This window comes from Rhipicephalus microplus, chromosome 2 (genome assembly GCF_043290135.1).
Source record: "Rhipicephalus microplus isolate Deutch F79 chromosome 2, USDA_Rmic, whole genome shotgun sequence".
Lineage (NCBI taxonomy): Eukaryota > Metazoa > Arthropoda > Arachnida > Ixodida > Ixodidae > Rhipicephalus > Rhipicephalus microplus.
Window position 1 is genome coordinate 62,224,152 of NC_134701.1, and position 15,772 is coordinate 62,239,923.

A 15,772-nucleotide genomic window follows, 5' to 3' on the forward strand; every position below is an offset into this window, starting at 1 on the left:
TGTTCTAGCAATCGAACTAATTAATTTTCCGCCGTTTAAGTCAGTAATTTCGAGGTATGGCACCAAATATCGTGTCTCCTGCTGTTGCTATCATGGAGGGTAGTCATGCCTCAACACGTGTAAGTCTGTCTAACTTGCTCGCTATTCTGCTACTTGCCGGGTGTGCATGTCGTAACTGCCTGTTCTTCGACAGTACGTGAAATATCAGAGCCGTGGCTGGCTCCTGCAGCTGTTTAATGGCGTCGAATCAGCGTGCTGTCCGACAGCACCTGTGCCGGCATCAACTGTTCGAGAGGTTCGTGACGAAGGCTGTCGTGATGAGCAAATAAAATACCATCTTTCGGCTGACTGCCGTGACGAGCATAGCGTTTCTGAGGCCTTCACGACGTGTCGAAGTTGACTGTTCCGAGTGTTCGCACACAATGTGACGACGTGCTCCTCTCACATCCTCGCAGGTATCTCTCGTGATCACTGGCACAAGCGTAGGAAGACTGGCGGTAAGCGCAAACCTCTTCGCAAGAAGAGGAAGTTCGAGCTTGGCCGACCCGCTGCAAACACAAAGGTGAGTGGGCTGACTTGAGCATTGTTGCTTTAGAACCGCAGGTTTGGCGTAGTGTGTAGTACCAAGACTTGCCATGTCTCGCTCTCTGTCTCGTTAAATGGCCTGCGAAGTTGCGGATTCGTCATACCAATGGTCATACCTGCGTTGTTTGAACTTGGAGCGTCGTCTCTCATAGCTGCTCAAATCTCTTCAAAAGCCCATGCCTTGTTTCAATACTTGTCAGGGCACGCTGTAGTCGCTATGCCCTTTTGGTGCTGTTGGCAAGGAGGCTGTTTTTTATTGGGTTTTAGGAATTGTAGCTGCTTATTCTGATGCGTATAAATCTCTAAACTTGCAGAACTGCAATGCGTATGAAAAATCATTTATTAACCCTTAAAGGCCCATGTTAGGGTATGAAATAAGGCGGAGCATACACAAGGGAAAATGAACGTTCAAGCAGTCATTATCAAAGAAAAAAAAAATTTACACAGAAACAGGTGAAATTTCAAACAGTGAAAATAGATGTGCAGGCTAATGCACTCGGAAAACAAAAATCTCTAATCTTTTACGCATCAGCACTCAATAAATATGACATACGTTTAGAAATCAATCATCCCCCGAACACTTCGTACAAATGGGTAAAGGGACGGACAAGTGATCTTTTTTGACCCTGTTTTTCCCGGCACGACAGTGTTCAGTGTTCTGCTTTTGCAGGAGTTCTCTTACTATGCCTAACAGCGCTTATTCTCACCTTTACACTTATGCTCCTCGTTTTTTAGTCATGGAAGGAGGAAATCGATGTGTGTAGTGAATGGAAATGTGATGCGTTGCACGCGGGCTTAGCTTAAATGTGGCGTGCATGGCAGTTAGTTTGTGCGATCTCTACTCGACAGAGTATGTTCAACAATAACACGCCGTTACAATGAGATGAGTTGAGTTGGCTTTATACAGCTTCCGTGTTTGTACTGTGTTGGGGTGTGCTTGTGCCCAAGGTTGTTGCTTTTGTCATGAATGGCTTGTCCCGTCATCATTGCTCTCTTGACACATGAGCCAAGCCACGCTACCCAAATCGTGCCAAGTAGCAGTACGTGTCATTTCTGAGACAGTGTAGGCAGAAAAATCGCCTCATTTTAAATCTTAGCGGCCCGGAATCTGCGTGCACAGTTGCATGAGCATGCAGAAAAGTTGTTCAAGATGCGCTGACGAGCACGGGATCATTACATCAGGTGAAGGCAGCGCCACTTTGATGCATCACTTCAATGGCTTATAGGAGGGTTGCACAGGGGTGTGGCCCACAAGATGGCGCTGATGTAGTCGGGGGTCTACCCATAAGACCGGAGCCAGCCAAAGTCCCGGTGAGTTGCCGAGGAGGGAGCCGGTGTGGTTAACAGGAGCGTTTTTTACATTATATACAAGTACAAGGTCGTGTGATACTACAATGTTTTTGGTAGCATCGTGGAAGCTCTCGATGGAAGAATGATGGTAGCTTCTGCGAGCATGTGATCTTGTTGGGAGCACCTCAGCGCTCACGTTTTACGTCCTGGCCATCCCAGGATTCCCTGCACGAAAAACACTGGAGGCCAGGGCAGTCCAATGAAAATTGCCATATTCATCTCCGCTTCCAAAAGGGGAAGGTGAAATGTTGCCTTCTTTCTGACCAAAAAAAGAGGGAAGAAGCACGGCCAGTTCGTACCATGGCGAGGGAGAAAACACTGCACACCACGCACGACACAGCACGAAGACGTTGAGTCTTACGTGGAAGTCAATTTCGTGGTCTGTTGCAGTGATGGGTATGTGGCGCCAGGCAGACCACAAATTGTGGAAACAGCGGCGCCAAGGTGCCACACAAAACTGGGGAAAGGCATCCGCAGACTGTTCTCAGACGCTGGGCCCTTTTCCCGGGGCACCTTGACGGCAAAGCAAGCCGCCTCGATGGCCTACAACTCTTCCTAATCCGTCAGGCATGTCGAAAGGGTTTACGAGGGGCGCCGACGACTTGGGATAACTAGAATTTCTGTTGTCGCCACTCTTGGTGCATCTCTGGGAGCGCGGACTCTGAAGAAATCAGGGTAGGCTCAGCGGCAATGTTTCATGCGTCGAAGCGCCGTCAAGCCAGGCAGGCCAATCATAACAGCGTCGGCAGTGTATCCATCTTTATGGTCTCTTCCGGCCGCTGCCGGCAAGCAGTCGCAGAACGTACTCACGTGTATATCTCGCACGGGCGTCCATGCGAAATTCCTGTGGTCATAATAGTGAACTGTGCCGTATTTGGTTGCCACAACCACTCAAGTAAGAAGCCTGGTCATGAGAATGCGTCTGCATACACTATACTGCGTGTTCTTTTCATTTAATTTCTGGTAAGTGGTCCGAACCTATGCAAAATCAGGTTTGCTTTTGTGGTGAAAAACTTGGGTTTTTTGCAACGTGCTATGAAGCTTTGTATAAGCAGCTGGAGACGAGCATGCGCACTACATTCGCAATCGCTGCTTATCAGCGGTATCATTCAGGTAGGTGCGGCATGTTACAGATTTCGGTGTGTTAGTAAACAGTCGGGGACGCAGTGTAGGCATGCCACAGTGCATTCTTGTTTACATGGTTTGACGAGAGCACACTGCATCACTGACTGTTAAAGAGAATGGTCAGCTAAGCACATCAACGGTGATATCACATTAATGTTGATTACTTACAATCGAGGCTGTATGTGATCTCTGGGTGTGCAACGGCCCGACATGCGTCGTTGGACCCTGCGGCACAAAGCTTTTTTGATCGCAAGCGGCTTGGGCTCAACCACGAAAGAACTATGCCAATTGTATAGCCTCACATACTCTTGCAAACGGTGAAGCCCTTCCACACAAAGAATTCGTGAAGCGACACCACCGTGGTGACAAATTATTCGTCAAGCACTGAGCAAAGGGAACAAGTCACGTTTCTGACAACGTGGCGGCCATCTCCGACTGCGCTGTTGGACCCATCCTCTAGTCACATAGTTGTAGGCGTCGATCGATTTATAGGCTTTAATGTCCCTTGTTGCGCGAAGCTTGTGCTGCCAACAAGGTGGTCTTAAAGGGCCACTCACCAGGCCCCATACCGAACTTTAGTTACAGTGGAAGTTGTTGGGTGTCCAATGAGGAACTTTGCCACAAAATTTTTCGAATCGGATCATCATGAGCGGAGAAAACAGGTTTTTCGAAGCGGTGCAAAACGAGGATGTGAGCAGGCGAGCTCGAAACCCTTGCCGCTCCTCTGCGTAGCCTTCGCAAGCCAAATCTTCCTCAGCCTCCGACCATGAGGTGACGTGCGCATGATGTGCCTGAACAAGCCCAACCCCAGAGCACGCGAGCAGCGTTGCTTTGTTGACCAGCGTTATTTTCTGGTTTTCTGCCTGTTTCTGTGGGATGGTTTGGAAACGCTGGCTTAGATGCGGTAGAGCAGATGAGCACAATGGGTGCGCGAACGCGTAGGAGCGTTCCATGGCGGTTGTCTGCTCCATGCGCTGACCGCGGGGACACGAACGCATGCGAAACGCTGGCACATTAGCCCCACATCTCGTAGCATTTCACAGGAAAAAATGAAAGAAAAATGCGCACAATTTTTTATTGCGTGTTATTATTTAGTTTAAGGGGGGACGCGGCACTTCGGGACCGAAAATCAGCCAAAAAATCGAGTTTTCGCGGACCTTCTTTTCGCGTTCCCGACATCATTGCACACCTATTTACAAAATTTCATAGCCGAATACCATCAACTTTTATCGTTATTCAACTTTAAAAAACCGAAAACGGGCGTCCTGCCCTTTAAATTGAGGGCGAATAGCGCAGGTTTCGGCTCTACGATACGCGGGAACTACACGCTCGATCGGCGCCATTTTGGTCTTGTTTGAAAGAACGCGTTTTCAGCTGTTTTTTTTATTCAGTAAGCAACATTGAGCGTTTCCCCGTCACGTAATTGTAGAAAACAACAGACAACAATGCAAAAGAAACAAAAGGTTAGGAAAGAAGGTGACGCTCAAGGTCACCAAGAAACTTATTAGAATGAAAGATGTCACACGGCAAACAATTCCAGTCATCGACAGTTCTGGGAAAAAAACTATATTTAAAAGCATTTGATCGGGCAAAAATTGGGGTCAGAGCATGTTCATGACCATGACGAGTACGTCGTACTGAGAGCGGTTTAACACAGTCAGGGAGATCAATTTTTACAATACCACACAAACAATTGTAAAGAAAGGAAAGACGACTGAACTTTCTCCGAGCTTCTAAAGTAGAAATGTCGTTTAATTGCATTAAGGTGGTCGGGGAATCAAACCTACGATATTTGCCAAAAATAAACCTTACAGCCTTTCTGTTAATACGTTCCAGATTCATAATATCTTTCTTGGTATGCGGATCCCAGATAATAGAAGCATACTCAAGCTTAGAACGAACACAGGCATTATAGGCTAGAATTTTAGTACGCGAGGGTGCAGATGCTAGTTTTCTTTTTAGAAACCATAGCTTACGTAATGCAGAAGTGGTAATGTCAGTTATGTGGGCCTTGTGTTGCAAAGCCTGCCACGGACCGGCTACGATCATCAGAGGGGATCGGGACTACGGACTTGCCGTGAAAGTGCTAGTGCAGTGTGAAAGGTGCGGCGAGATCGCGAATGAATGGACTTCGCCCCGCGCGAACGGCACGAAAACGTGCAATCCGTTTGAAGTAAATCTTCTCGCTTCGAGGGCGATGGTGGCTACCGGCAACGGCCAAACGAAAATGAACGATATTTTCGCAACAATGGGTATCTCACACCGCGGTATGCACCACAAGACGTTTCAGCGGCATTTGAAGAACACGCTGGCACCCGCTGCAACGCGAGCGGCTGAGTCCGCTATGAGCGAATGTGCGAAAAGGTTAGAACAATTTATGATGACTTGTGCTTCGGCCACCGGGGCAATATTGCCGTTAGCTACGACGGCACGTGGAAGACGCGAGGCCATTCTTCCCACATCGGCGTGGGCACAGTTATCGAATTATTTAGTGGCTACGTGTTGGACTACGTCGTTCTTTCCAACTTTTGCCTAGGCTGCGAGGTGGGCCCAAAGCCTAGTAGTGAGGGCTATCAAGAATGGAAGGCTAACCACAAATGCCAAAAAAATACGAACAGCAAAGCGGGGCAAATGGAAGTGGAGGTGGCTCTAATTCTATTTCAGAGGTCGCTTGAACGCCATGGCCTGCGCTACACAACTATGCTGTCTGATGGAGACTCTAGGACATTTTGCGCCATACAAGACGCCAAGGTGTATGGTTACATTGACGTGCAGAAGGAAGACTATTAATCATGTACAGAAACGGATGGGCACCGCATTGAGAAACCTGGTGCAGAAACAAAAGTGCGATGGGAAAAGAGGCCTTGGTGGGAAAGGCAGGCTCACAGGTGAGCTGATCACCAGGCTGAGCACATATGGCCGGGCTCTGAAATCGCATGAAGGTGACGTGGGCGAGATGCAAAAGGCTGTGATGGCCACATACCGCCACGTCACCTCCACTGATGAATGCTCGGACCACAGTCTGTGCCCAGCTGGTGAAACTTCATGGTGTTGGCACAATGCCGCAAAAGCAAAGGGTGAGCCCGACCCCAGGCATGCCTACAATCTACCGAAAGACGTGGCAGAGGCATTACTACCGGTTTATACCCGGCTTTCGGAAAGAGCCCTGCTTCAGAGGTGCGAACGCGGCAAAACGCAGAACTCCAACGAGAGCCTACATTCGGTAATCTGCAGTTTGGCCCCCAAGGAGCACCATGCGTCCCTGTTCGCTGTTGAAGCAGCTGTTGCATAAGCAGTGCTGCGCTTCAACACGGGCAATTTTAATTCTGCAACGGCAATCTTAGGTGAAATGGACATGAATGCGACAAGTACTGGTGCCAGGAGAGCGAGAGAAAAAGACCACCGTCGCAGCATTGTCTCCAACAAGAAAAGAACAGCCTCATTGGAACTCCGGAAGCTAGTGAAGAGGAGGCATGAGCACAGAATGCATTCAGACTATGCTTCTGGTGCGTTTTGAGGTTGTCTTGTTGCATCTTCTGCAATAAAAATGTGTGCCCACGTTTTTTCTCGATTTCTCAAAACGACAATTTTCATGTGCTTCCCATTATGCCGGAGCAATATCTCTTGTTCTATCTGGGTTATCATTACGATTTCTTTTTTGTTTCGAAGATAAATGCAGGGGATGTGTCGTAAAGTAAGTTTTATTGTAATAATTTTTGGAGAAAATTCTCTAAATGGATCTTTTGTTTCAAGTGTAGATGGGGAAATTTTTCATGTCATATTCAACATCCCACAACTTTGCTTCGAAATAGCCCAGAACAATGATTTATACTTTATTGCACACTGTGAACATACCGAATTGGTTCTATAGGTTGCACATCAATATCCAAGTTACAGTTAATTAGCTAATTAGGCCTTAATTGAAAAAGTCGCAGTTCATTATATCTTTAAAACTAATTGTCACAGCAAAACAAGAATTAGATTTTCGAAATCAGCAGTAAAATCTACATAGGCTCTCCAAATTTGACTGAGGTACTCGCAAAAATAAGAGTTTTTGGAAGGTGTAGCATCCCCCCTTAAGTGTTATACCTGTGTCACACGGGCGCGCAAAAAGTCTTTTAAGTAAGCGGTCTTTTACGAAGTTGAAAGACTTTTAACAAAGAGGTGTTTGCGGCGCAGACACACGGCAGCAACGATCTCCTTTTAGTGTTTTCGTTCGAAGACGCTAGCGAAAGCGTGGCGCTAGCAGTTAAAAGAGAAGCAATAAAAATTAAACGATGTATCATGATGTACAAATTAAAGACTTGTTGCACTGCTCGTTTCTTCAAATAAATTTAAGAATAAGAGATGAAGAAACACCAATGTGAATGTTTTTTGCACTAGATAAGGAAGCATTCTCATAACTAGTGACGTGCACAAGTCCGTCTGGCACCACTGTGCTTTTATTTACCGTATTTCTTTTTCGCTGCTCTCGACTGCTCTCGACACGTTATGGGCGACCGTACGGGAGAAAAAGCGAGGATCGCAAGCCTCACGGCCTGCCTTCTCGCTCTGGAAAGCGAGGCAGACGCTGCAAAAGCCGCCAAGGAGAGGATAAAGCAGCGCAAGACCGAGCGTCACCACGTGATATTGCCGACGCGTTGTAGCTGCTTACGAGAGTAGAAAAGGAAATAACCATTAAAAGAGTTCATTACACCTTCTGCAGGATATGAAATTTGTTTTTACAAAGAGTTTTGATGACAGAAAAATAAGCATTCGCTCTTTTTTTCCCACCACTCGAAAATTGCTGGCGCCCACTGGTTTCGAGGCTACTCATTCGGAGCCGTAAAAGAGATCGACGAACGCCGTTTACGAAAAAGACCGCTTCTGAAAATGAGTTCGCTCTGTGCCGTGTGTCTGCTGTCAGGAACTCCTTTTCGGAAAAAGACCGCTTACTTAAAAGACTTTTAAGTGCCCGTGTGACAGGGGTATAAATCTCTTGAAGCAACAAATACATAAACTACGCATGTTAAATAATTTTTATCATGTCACGTGGTATACTGTTGACTACGTCAGGACCAACGTCTACGTAGAGGAACATCGTCATTGCGTTGTCGTGTACGTAGGGCCACTCATACGCTCGCGTCATGCCCTCATTCTCTAGGCGTGTGCCGGCAGAGGAGAGGGGGGAGCAGCGTTTATCTTGAAATTTGACCCATTTCTGCAGTGCGTAGCATTGCAAATTTTGGCAGATGTGATTATGAATGCCTCGTCTACGCATTGCGCTTGTCAGCTCAAAATTGTCAAACCTGGTGAGTGGTCCTTTAATATTTGTGAGCTTGATGCGGGAATAACACTTCACATCACACACAACTTCAGCGCTGCTGAAGTCGAACGGGTCGATATCCGCCGCATAGGTGAATCTTATGTTCGTAGTGAAGTTTCACCGGACCTCGAAAGTCACCTGCATACTGTAATTACTTAAATCTAACGCACACCTTTTTTCCGATGAAGCGAGTTCATAAATCGCATGCGCGTTAGAATCGAGTACGAAAAAAAATTAATACGGTCATTTTATTGCCATCGGCATTTCCAAAATGGTCACCCCCTACGCGCGTCGGCCGTTTCTGCCTATGTATTTCCCATGTGCGGCACTTCATACGTGTGCTGAGGAGTTCGTCATCTTGTAGTGCATTAGCATCCACGGCATGGAAGAGCCGACTCCAAAAACTCGAGTGCGCCACGATGCCGCTTTTAAAAGAAAAGTCATCGCGTGTGCCGAAACGGACGGAAATCGGGCCGCATCGCGGTCGTTTGGAGTTCTCGAAACGTGCGTGTGGGACTGGCAGAAACAAAAGCAGAAGATTGTCGACAGCAAAGATTCACGCAGAGGCTTCAGTGGACCACAACAGCGCCGGTTTCCGCAAATGAAGAGCTGCTCGGCGAGTATGTGATTGAGCAGTGAGCGGCACAGCGGCCCGTGGCGACAGAACTGCTCCAAGTGCAGGCTATGCAGTTAGCCTTAGAAAAAGAGCTAATGCGGAGTCAGTTTAAAGCGAGCAGGTGCTGGCTAATTAACTTTATGAAGAGGAAAGGCTTTCCCCTCCGAAGGCGAACGGGTTTATGCGAAAAGTTGCCGGAGGAGTACAAAGAAAAGCTTCACGGTTTTCAGAGGTTCGCCCTAAACTTGCGGCACAACAACGGCTACCTGCTTTGGCAAATCGGGAATGCCGATCAGATGCCTTTTTACTTCGACATGCCTGGCACCACAACCGTCTTGAAGGGGGCGAAGCAAGTTTGCGTGCTGACATCGGGCCACGGTAAAACTAGAGTGGCGGCAAGGCTCCGTTGCACGTCAGATAGGCACATGCTTCCCCCGTACTACATATAATAAACGGAAGACGCTCCCGAAAGGAGTCGTTTTCCCGAGTGGTGTGATCGTGCGGGCCAACGAGAAAAATAGGTGCGTTGCAATTCATTTCTTACTTTTTTTTTTTCGTCGTGAAAACCGGGTGCGCGCTACAATCGAGGGCGCGGTATAATAGAGTAAATACGGTAAGCACTCAGTCGCATTTTACAACCAGTACGTTACGTAGCGGCATGCACACAACCTCTCACTGCCACTCGTTGCTTTGTAAAGGGGGCCTGGCACACCCAGACCACTGATACAGCGGTAGAGGCAAACGCCGCTAGCACCTCAAATGGATGACGTTAAGTGCAACCCTCCTATATGTACATATATTTTATGTAGTATTATCTTTTACTATAATAAAGCATACAAAAAAAGTTGATTGTGTACACTAATCTGTAGTCATTTGAGCGAGTACATTGAATAAGTTAATCTTTAGCCACCAGAAGCGCCACGGAGTTTTTTACGATTTCCAGTGAAGGAATAAAAATTTAAATCTGCTTCACGAGAAAAACTGGTGGTTTGAGTTGCTATAAGGGACTCTTTCCATTCATGCAGTCATCTTATTTCATGGTCTGGGTAGTTGTCGGTGCCTTTAACCAACGATAGCCAAGGGGCCGCTGGAGAAACTCCCACTGAAAGCGGGCGTTTGGTCTGACGAGCGCACTGCTGCAATCACATTGACACGAGTGCCTGCGTGTCGTTGCGTTTGACATTGCGGGCTAACTCTGCAACGTGGTTTGTGGGATCCGCCCGCCATCGGAGCTTGCATTCCCTTCTGCAATTTGGTGCGTCTGGCTGGCCCACTCCTTCATGAAACCAAAGGTTACACATCTCCCCCCACGTGGAACACAAGTGACAACTCGTGTGTACAGTTTTATGCAATATTGCTTTATTGGTTGTCCTTTTGTGGGTGAAAGCACTGTTGAGAGCATTTTTCTTCGTGGCAGAAAGAGAATGCGTGGTCTGGAACACTCTTGTTTTGTATTGTCATTGTTATGGCATATAGTGGGTACCTCGCATGTGCTGTGTCGTGATGGCAGGAAGAGAATGGGTGGGATTTAATTGGATTAATGTTTATTGGGTCCTTCTATACACAGATCACTGTCGTGGGCCGCTCGCACGTGGGGACCGAGATTCCGAGCTTCTCATATGCCTCGCGGATTTGCGATTTCCCAGCTTTCTTGCAACATGTCTACACTGATGGTCTCAAATGTAATCACTGTAAAAACGTGTTGGTATCTGCAGCGATGCCAAGAACAAAAGTATGTGGATTTAAGTTTGAGTAACATTGGATTGTCTGTACTTGGAAGGAGCAAGTTCATTGCTCAGGGTGCTTTGCACGCAAACATGGCATCTACAAGTTGTGCGGGCTTCCCCTGTGTTGCTCTACGCGTGTCCCCTTCAAGTGGCCACGCCCTAAAACCAGGGAACAGAAAAAATGTCGGTTGGACCATGCACTGACCATTGTGCCTCATGGCCTTTGGACTGCCGTGGAGAACCTCACATCTAGATGTAGCCTAGAAAGGTTATCGCTCATGCTAGTCATTGCAAGTGTCCGAGTGTTTTTCTTGTATTCACGTTGTCCTTAAGTGGGATGAAGTATCGTATGGGGTTACATTTAAATGGCCCCAGACCACCTCTGATATTTTTCGATCATTTCAAGTAAACACTCATTGTGTGCAAAATGCTTTCACAATCAACTAAGTCACATGTGTCAGCACGGGCCGCCAGCATGCCACAACTTCCAAGAGACAATTCCTTCTCTCCGGGTCCCTTTGGCCTCCGTAGTGACGTGCCTGTGGCACCACAATGTTGAATCTGTGATTTGGAGAACAAGTCGTGCTACAATTGATCGGACTAGAACCTACGACTGTAAGTTCATCTAAAAGCAGCTGCCCACACTTGTTCGTTCTGTTGTAGAAGCACGAGTTGGAACAAATTTGTGGAAGCGCAGGGAATCCGCTTTTGCATTTTGCGTCCGACGATTGCAGACTTGTGAAGTAAATGTCTTGTTTCATATAAGCTTTAAGGAAGTCTCGTTTTCATGCTGTGAACACAGTAATTCTACAGCAAGTTGCTCGTTGGCGAGACACCACGCATCCACATACTAAGGTGCATGCTTCGTGCACTAGGTTAATTTCAGCCCATAACAAAATAGGAAAGGAGTGTCCCAAATGGAAAGGATTTTCAAAGTCAAGGAACGAACAAAGAATGTAACATCAGACATTTGAGCAAGAACCAGTTGGTGGACTGTGCGACTAATGCAGTGTATAACATTCCCTTGATGTTTGGCAGACTGGACGCTGCTGCAACGCTACACTCAGAACTTCTCCAGCCTGAAAGGTCGCCCTAGTGCGCGTTTGGCCATGCATTGTGAAAAATGTGGGTGCAAACCTCAGCACTGGCTTATTGTTTTGGCTTTTGCAGCAGAAATGAACACAAATGCTTTTGCTCCGATTCGTTCGTTAGAAACGTGCAGAAGCACGGCATCGTGGCTGTTTAGAGATGTCATAGGGAAGCTGGCAAATCTGGATTTTCGGCTGTAATAGTGATCGACTACCGTCGTCTGGTTTTTCAAGGCACCAAATATGCGTGCATGGATGAAAACAAGCTTTGATTTTTGAAAACATTTCTCGGAGTTGGGTGGTCACTGTCAAGTGTATGACTCTGCACGTGCCTTTCAGAAAATAGCTGCTTAAGGTGATGGTGTTTGGTCATTCTCCGCCAAGTGACCTGGTCTCGCCGCTTGACCACTTTGAATGCAGTTTTTTTTAAGTTTAGTGCTTCATTTTGTATTCTTGATAAACATTATCTTCTATTTTTGTCGCCGAACATTCTTTGTATGTATAGTCTACTCACAATGCAAAGTTTACTCAAGTGGTCGCATCAGTGTGCCTATGGGTTTAGTCTTTCCCAAACTGGCTACTTGAAACTTTCAATAGCCTCTCACAATGAGTAGAAGACAACTCTGAAAACGGTTCATTGACCTACTGTTTGGGTTCTTTGGGAGTGTTGAAGCAAAACAAAAGTTGGAGCGAATATCTTTCACGCCGTGGAATGGGGAGGGCAAAGCTGAAGCCCCTCCATCGCACTGGCTATGGCTTAGCTGGAGAAAAAAAAAAAACCTTAGACCAAATTTGACAAAGCATTCAATGTTTGAGGTGTTTGCGAGCAAGTTAAAAGCAGCACCCATTTTCTCATGCGGAGTGACGAAGACCTCCATGACCTTGTGACATTCACATGCCTAGAATGACTTGCATTTTCTTCCCTTGGTGGTGTGTAAGTGCTGCTTCTATAAACACAAAAAGTTCAAATCTGTGTGGCGTTGGAGTTTGTGAGTCTTTTTTTAACTGGAGTCTACTGTATTGGCCTGTCCTTTCAAGTTATTTTTTTCTTTCGTGGCAAGGTGGTGCAATTTAGTTTCAGCCAACTAGTTACTATTTCAGGCAGCATGTAAGTTTGGCTAGGTTTTTTTATACCAGCCACTTGCTCTTGCAACTCTGTTGGATTTTATTTGGTACTTGCAGTGTTAGCGAATCCCCAGTTTGGTAAAAAAAACTGTAAACAGGCTGAAAGATTGCAAGTTAGGCCAGTCGGTTTATTTTGGAAAATTTTGTTGAAGTGCACCAAAAACACAGGCTTGAAGAAGCAGACAGGACAGTGCTGATTGTCTTGCTTACTGGAAGTACTGCCCTGTTGGCTTCTTCTAGTCCGCGTTTTTCGGGGCCCTTCAACTAAATTTCCAAAATCAATAGGTCGATGTATTTGGTAATCTGATAATGTGTGCTTGCAAACATTCTGAATAACATTTGTTCAAAATCTTGGCCACTGTAACTACAAGTGTAGTCAAAATAGCAAACCACATTGACCTGTCGCAGGATGCTGATTTTGTGTGTTCCTTATTCAACAGCTTGGCCCGAAGCGCATCCACACAGTCCGGACACGAGGTGGCAACAAGAAGTACCGTGCCCTGCGCCTCGACTGTGGAAACTTCTCCTGGGCGTCTGAGCGTAAGTGGCTCATCGCATGGTAGGCTAGGGAAGGGCATTCTGGGATGCGTGCCTGTGTTACGGAACGGTCACATCTTAAGCTGATGTCGTGGGATGGTGCTGTGAGACACATGAGGATGTGCAATGCTTGCTGAAATTGTGTTCCTTAATAAACAGGGAAGAGAGGCAGCTGCTGTGATTGCTTTGTATGTAGTCTTTGCATTCGGCGATTTGAATATGACTGTAGACCTTGCAATTTAATAAGGGCGAGGAAAAAAATTATGGTGCTTAAATGCTAAGCAAGGTGACAACTTTTATGTAGCATCTGCCTAGCAGTATAGGCAAGAAATTGTCCCATCGCAGGAAAGGCCACCTGGAAACATTCTCTTCACAAAGGGTTGTGAAGACAACATAAAATAAGAGTCAGTGATGTTGCCACTCGAAAAAGTAAGGTGTGCATTGGTTTATAAGGTTAATGGGTATTTTCTTTGAAGGTGGTGCAGCAGCTGCACTGCTTGGCTGCATACCCGAAGTACATGGGCCATGATCCCAGCCATAGAGGTCGCATTTTTGATAAGACTCTTTAAAAGGAACAAAGCTAAGGGAATATACTCGAAAAAGTAAGGTGTGCATTGGTTTATAAGGTTAATGGGTATTTTCTTTGAAGGTGGTGCAGCAGCTGCACTGCTTGGCTGCATACCCGAAGTACATGGGCCATGATCCCAGCCATAGAGGTCGCATTTTTGATAACTCTTTAAAAGGAACAAAGCTAAGGGAATATATTTGTTCTTCCAGATGCGACTATCGTAGCATAGGGCCCGACTTGCTGCCAAGGCGTGTTACTCCAGAGGCTGCTGTGATGATTTGAAAAATACCATCTTTCGGCTGAATGCTGTGCTGAGAGACTATTCTGAAGCCTCCGGGTGCTTGCCTTGGGCCATGCAGTCAATGTGCATGTGACGAAATGCATTTACAGTTAAACCTCCTGGTTATAAAAAAGCGGGATATAACAAACTGATGGATATAATTAAGCAATTGTAATTCTTGAAATTTCCATAGACGCCCATGTATTTAAAACCTCGTTTAACAAAGCAAAAATTTCCTCACAATGGATATAACGAACCATTCTTCGCCTGCAATAGGCATGGACTGATCATTGTGGTATACGTCAATACAATATCTATACCTGCCAAGTTTTATGATTTTATCGTAAAGTACCCAATTTTCAGCACATTTTTACGAGCATCGTAACGACAACTATTTTTTAACGATTGTTCATGTTCCGGGTCGAAAAGTTTGCAAACTGAGCATGCTGTTTCAGACAGTCAACTGCACCAGCTGAGCCTGGCCCTTTTTTTTTTGCGGTGGTTATGCAGGCAACACTGTATTGGCTTATATCCAGAGTCAAAACCAAAGCCAAAAGGCATTGACTTCGCGGATAGCGGAAATGTGCTCGACTTTCTTTGATACAGTCGAGCCCGACTATATCGAACCCGTTTATATCAAATTATCCCGTATATCGAACCATTCCTAAACACGGTAAGTTTTTATTGAGAACATATAGCAAAAGTTACTGTTTTATCAAACGAAAGTAGCAACGACTATAGCAACGACAACTGATATGTCAAACTCCATGTGCCTCAAAAGTGCCCCAGCAAGTTGGCTTTCCCTCGCGGTGGCGGGGAAAACTGCCGGCGCCACCCTAGAAAAAGTTGGTTAGACCCGGTTGTGCGCGGGCAGACACCTCCCTCCAAGAAATGATATTGGCCTGCTCGCAGCGCCTACAGCCAATCAGAGGCCGACGTGCTTTCTCCGAGGCGGTAGAAATGAGCGCCATTTTTTTTTCTTTATGCTTGTGTGCCTGCTGCTGCCGATTCAGCGTGGTCTGTGGTGTTGCCTGTTGGTGCTCTGTGAGCTGTATTAGCACGCTGTCATCATGGCTTGCGCAAAGAGGCAGAATTTGTCGTTCGCCACGAAACTCGAAATCGTCAATCCGGTTGAGCGCGGTGAAAAGAAGTTCGACGTCGCCGCGGCGTACAAAATTCCAAGGAGCACCTTGAGTACTATCCTGAAGAACAAGGCAGACATTAGGACCAAGTCGGACAAAAGGCCAGGTGCTCAAGGCGCCCGACGTGTGCGCGCAGCTGTGTACGATGTTGAAGCGGCCGTTTACAAGTGGTTTGTGGACGTTCGGTCGCGAAACATCCCGGTGTCCGGCCCTATGATCGAGCAGAAAGCCAAGGACCTTGCTTTTTTGCTTGTCTGGAATGATTTCCAAGGCGGTTCAGGCTGGCTTCAGCGGTTCGAAGAACGGCACGACATTGTTGGCAAA

General features: G+C 46.6%; 1 protein-coding gene across 1 annotated transcript in view; it reads left to right on the top strand.

The window, feature by feature from the left end:
• Positions 1-15,772, top strand: part of RpS8 (ribosomal protein S8) — a 44,074-nt gene that overhangs the window by 230 nt on the left and 28,072 nt on the right. Inside the window, exons 2-3 of the mRNA XM_037422158.2 lie at positions 456-562; positions 13,362-13,461. Coding sequence (XP_037278055.1) covers positions 456-562; positions 13,362-13,461 — 207 coding nt within the window. The remainder of the gene's footprint in view (positions 1-455; positions 563-13,361; positions 13,462-15,772) is intronic.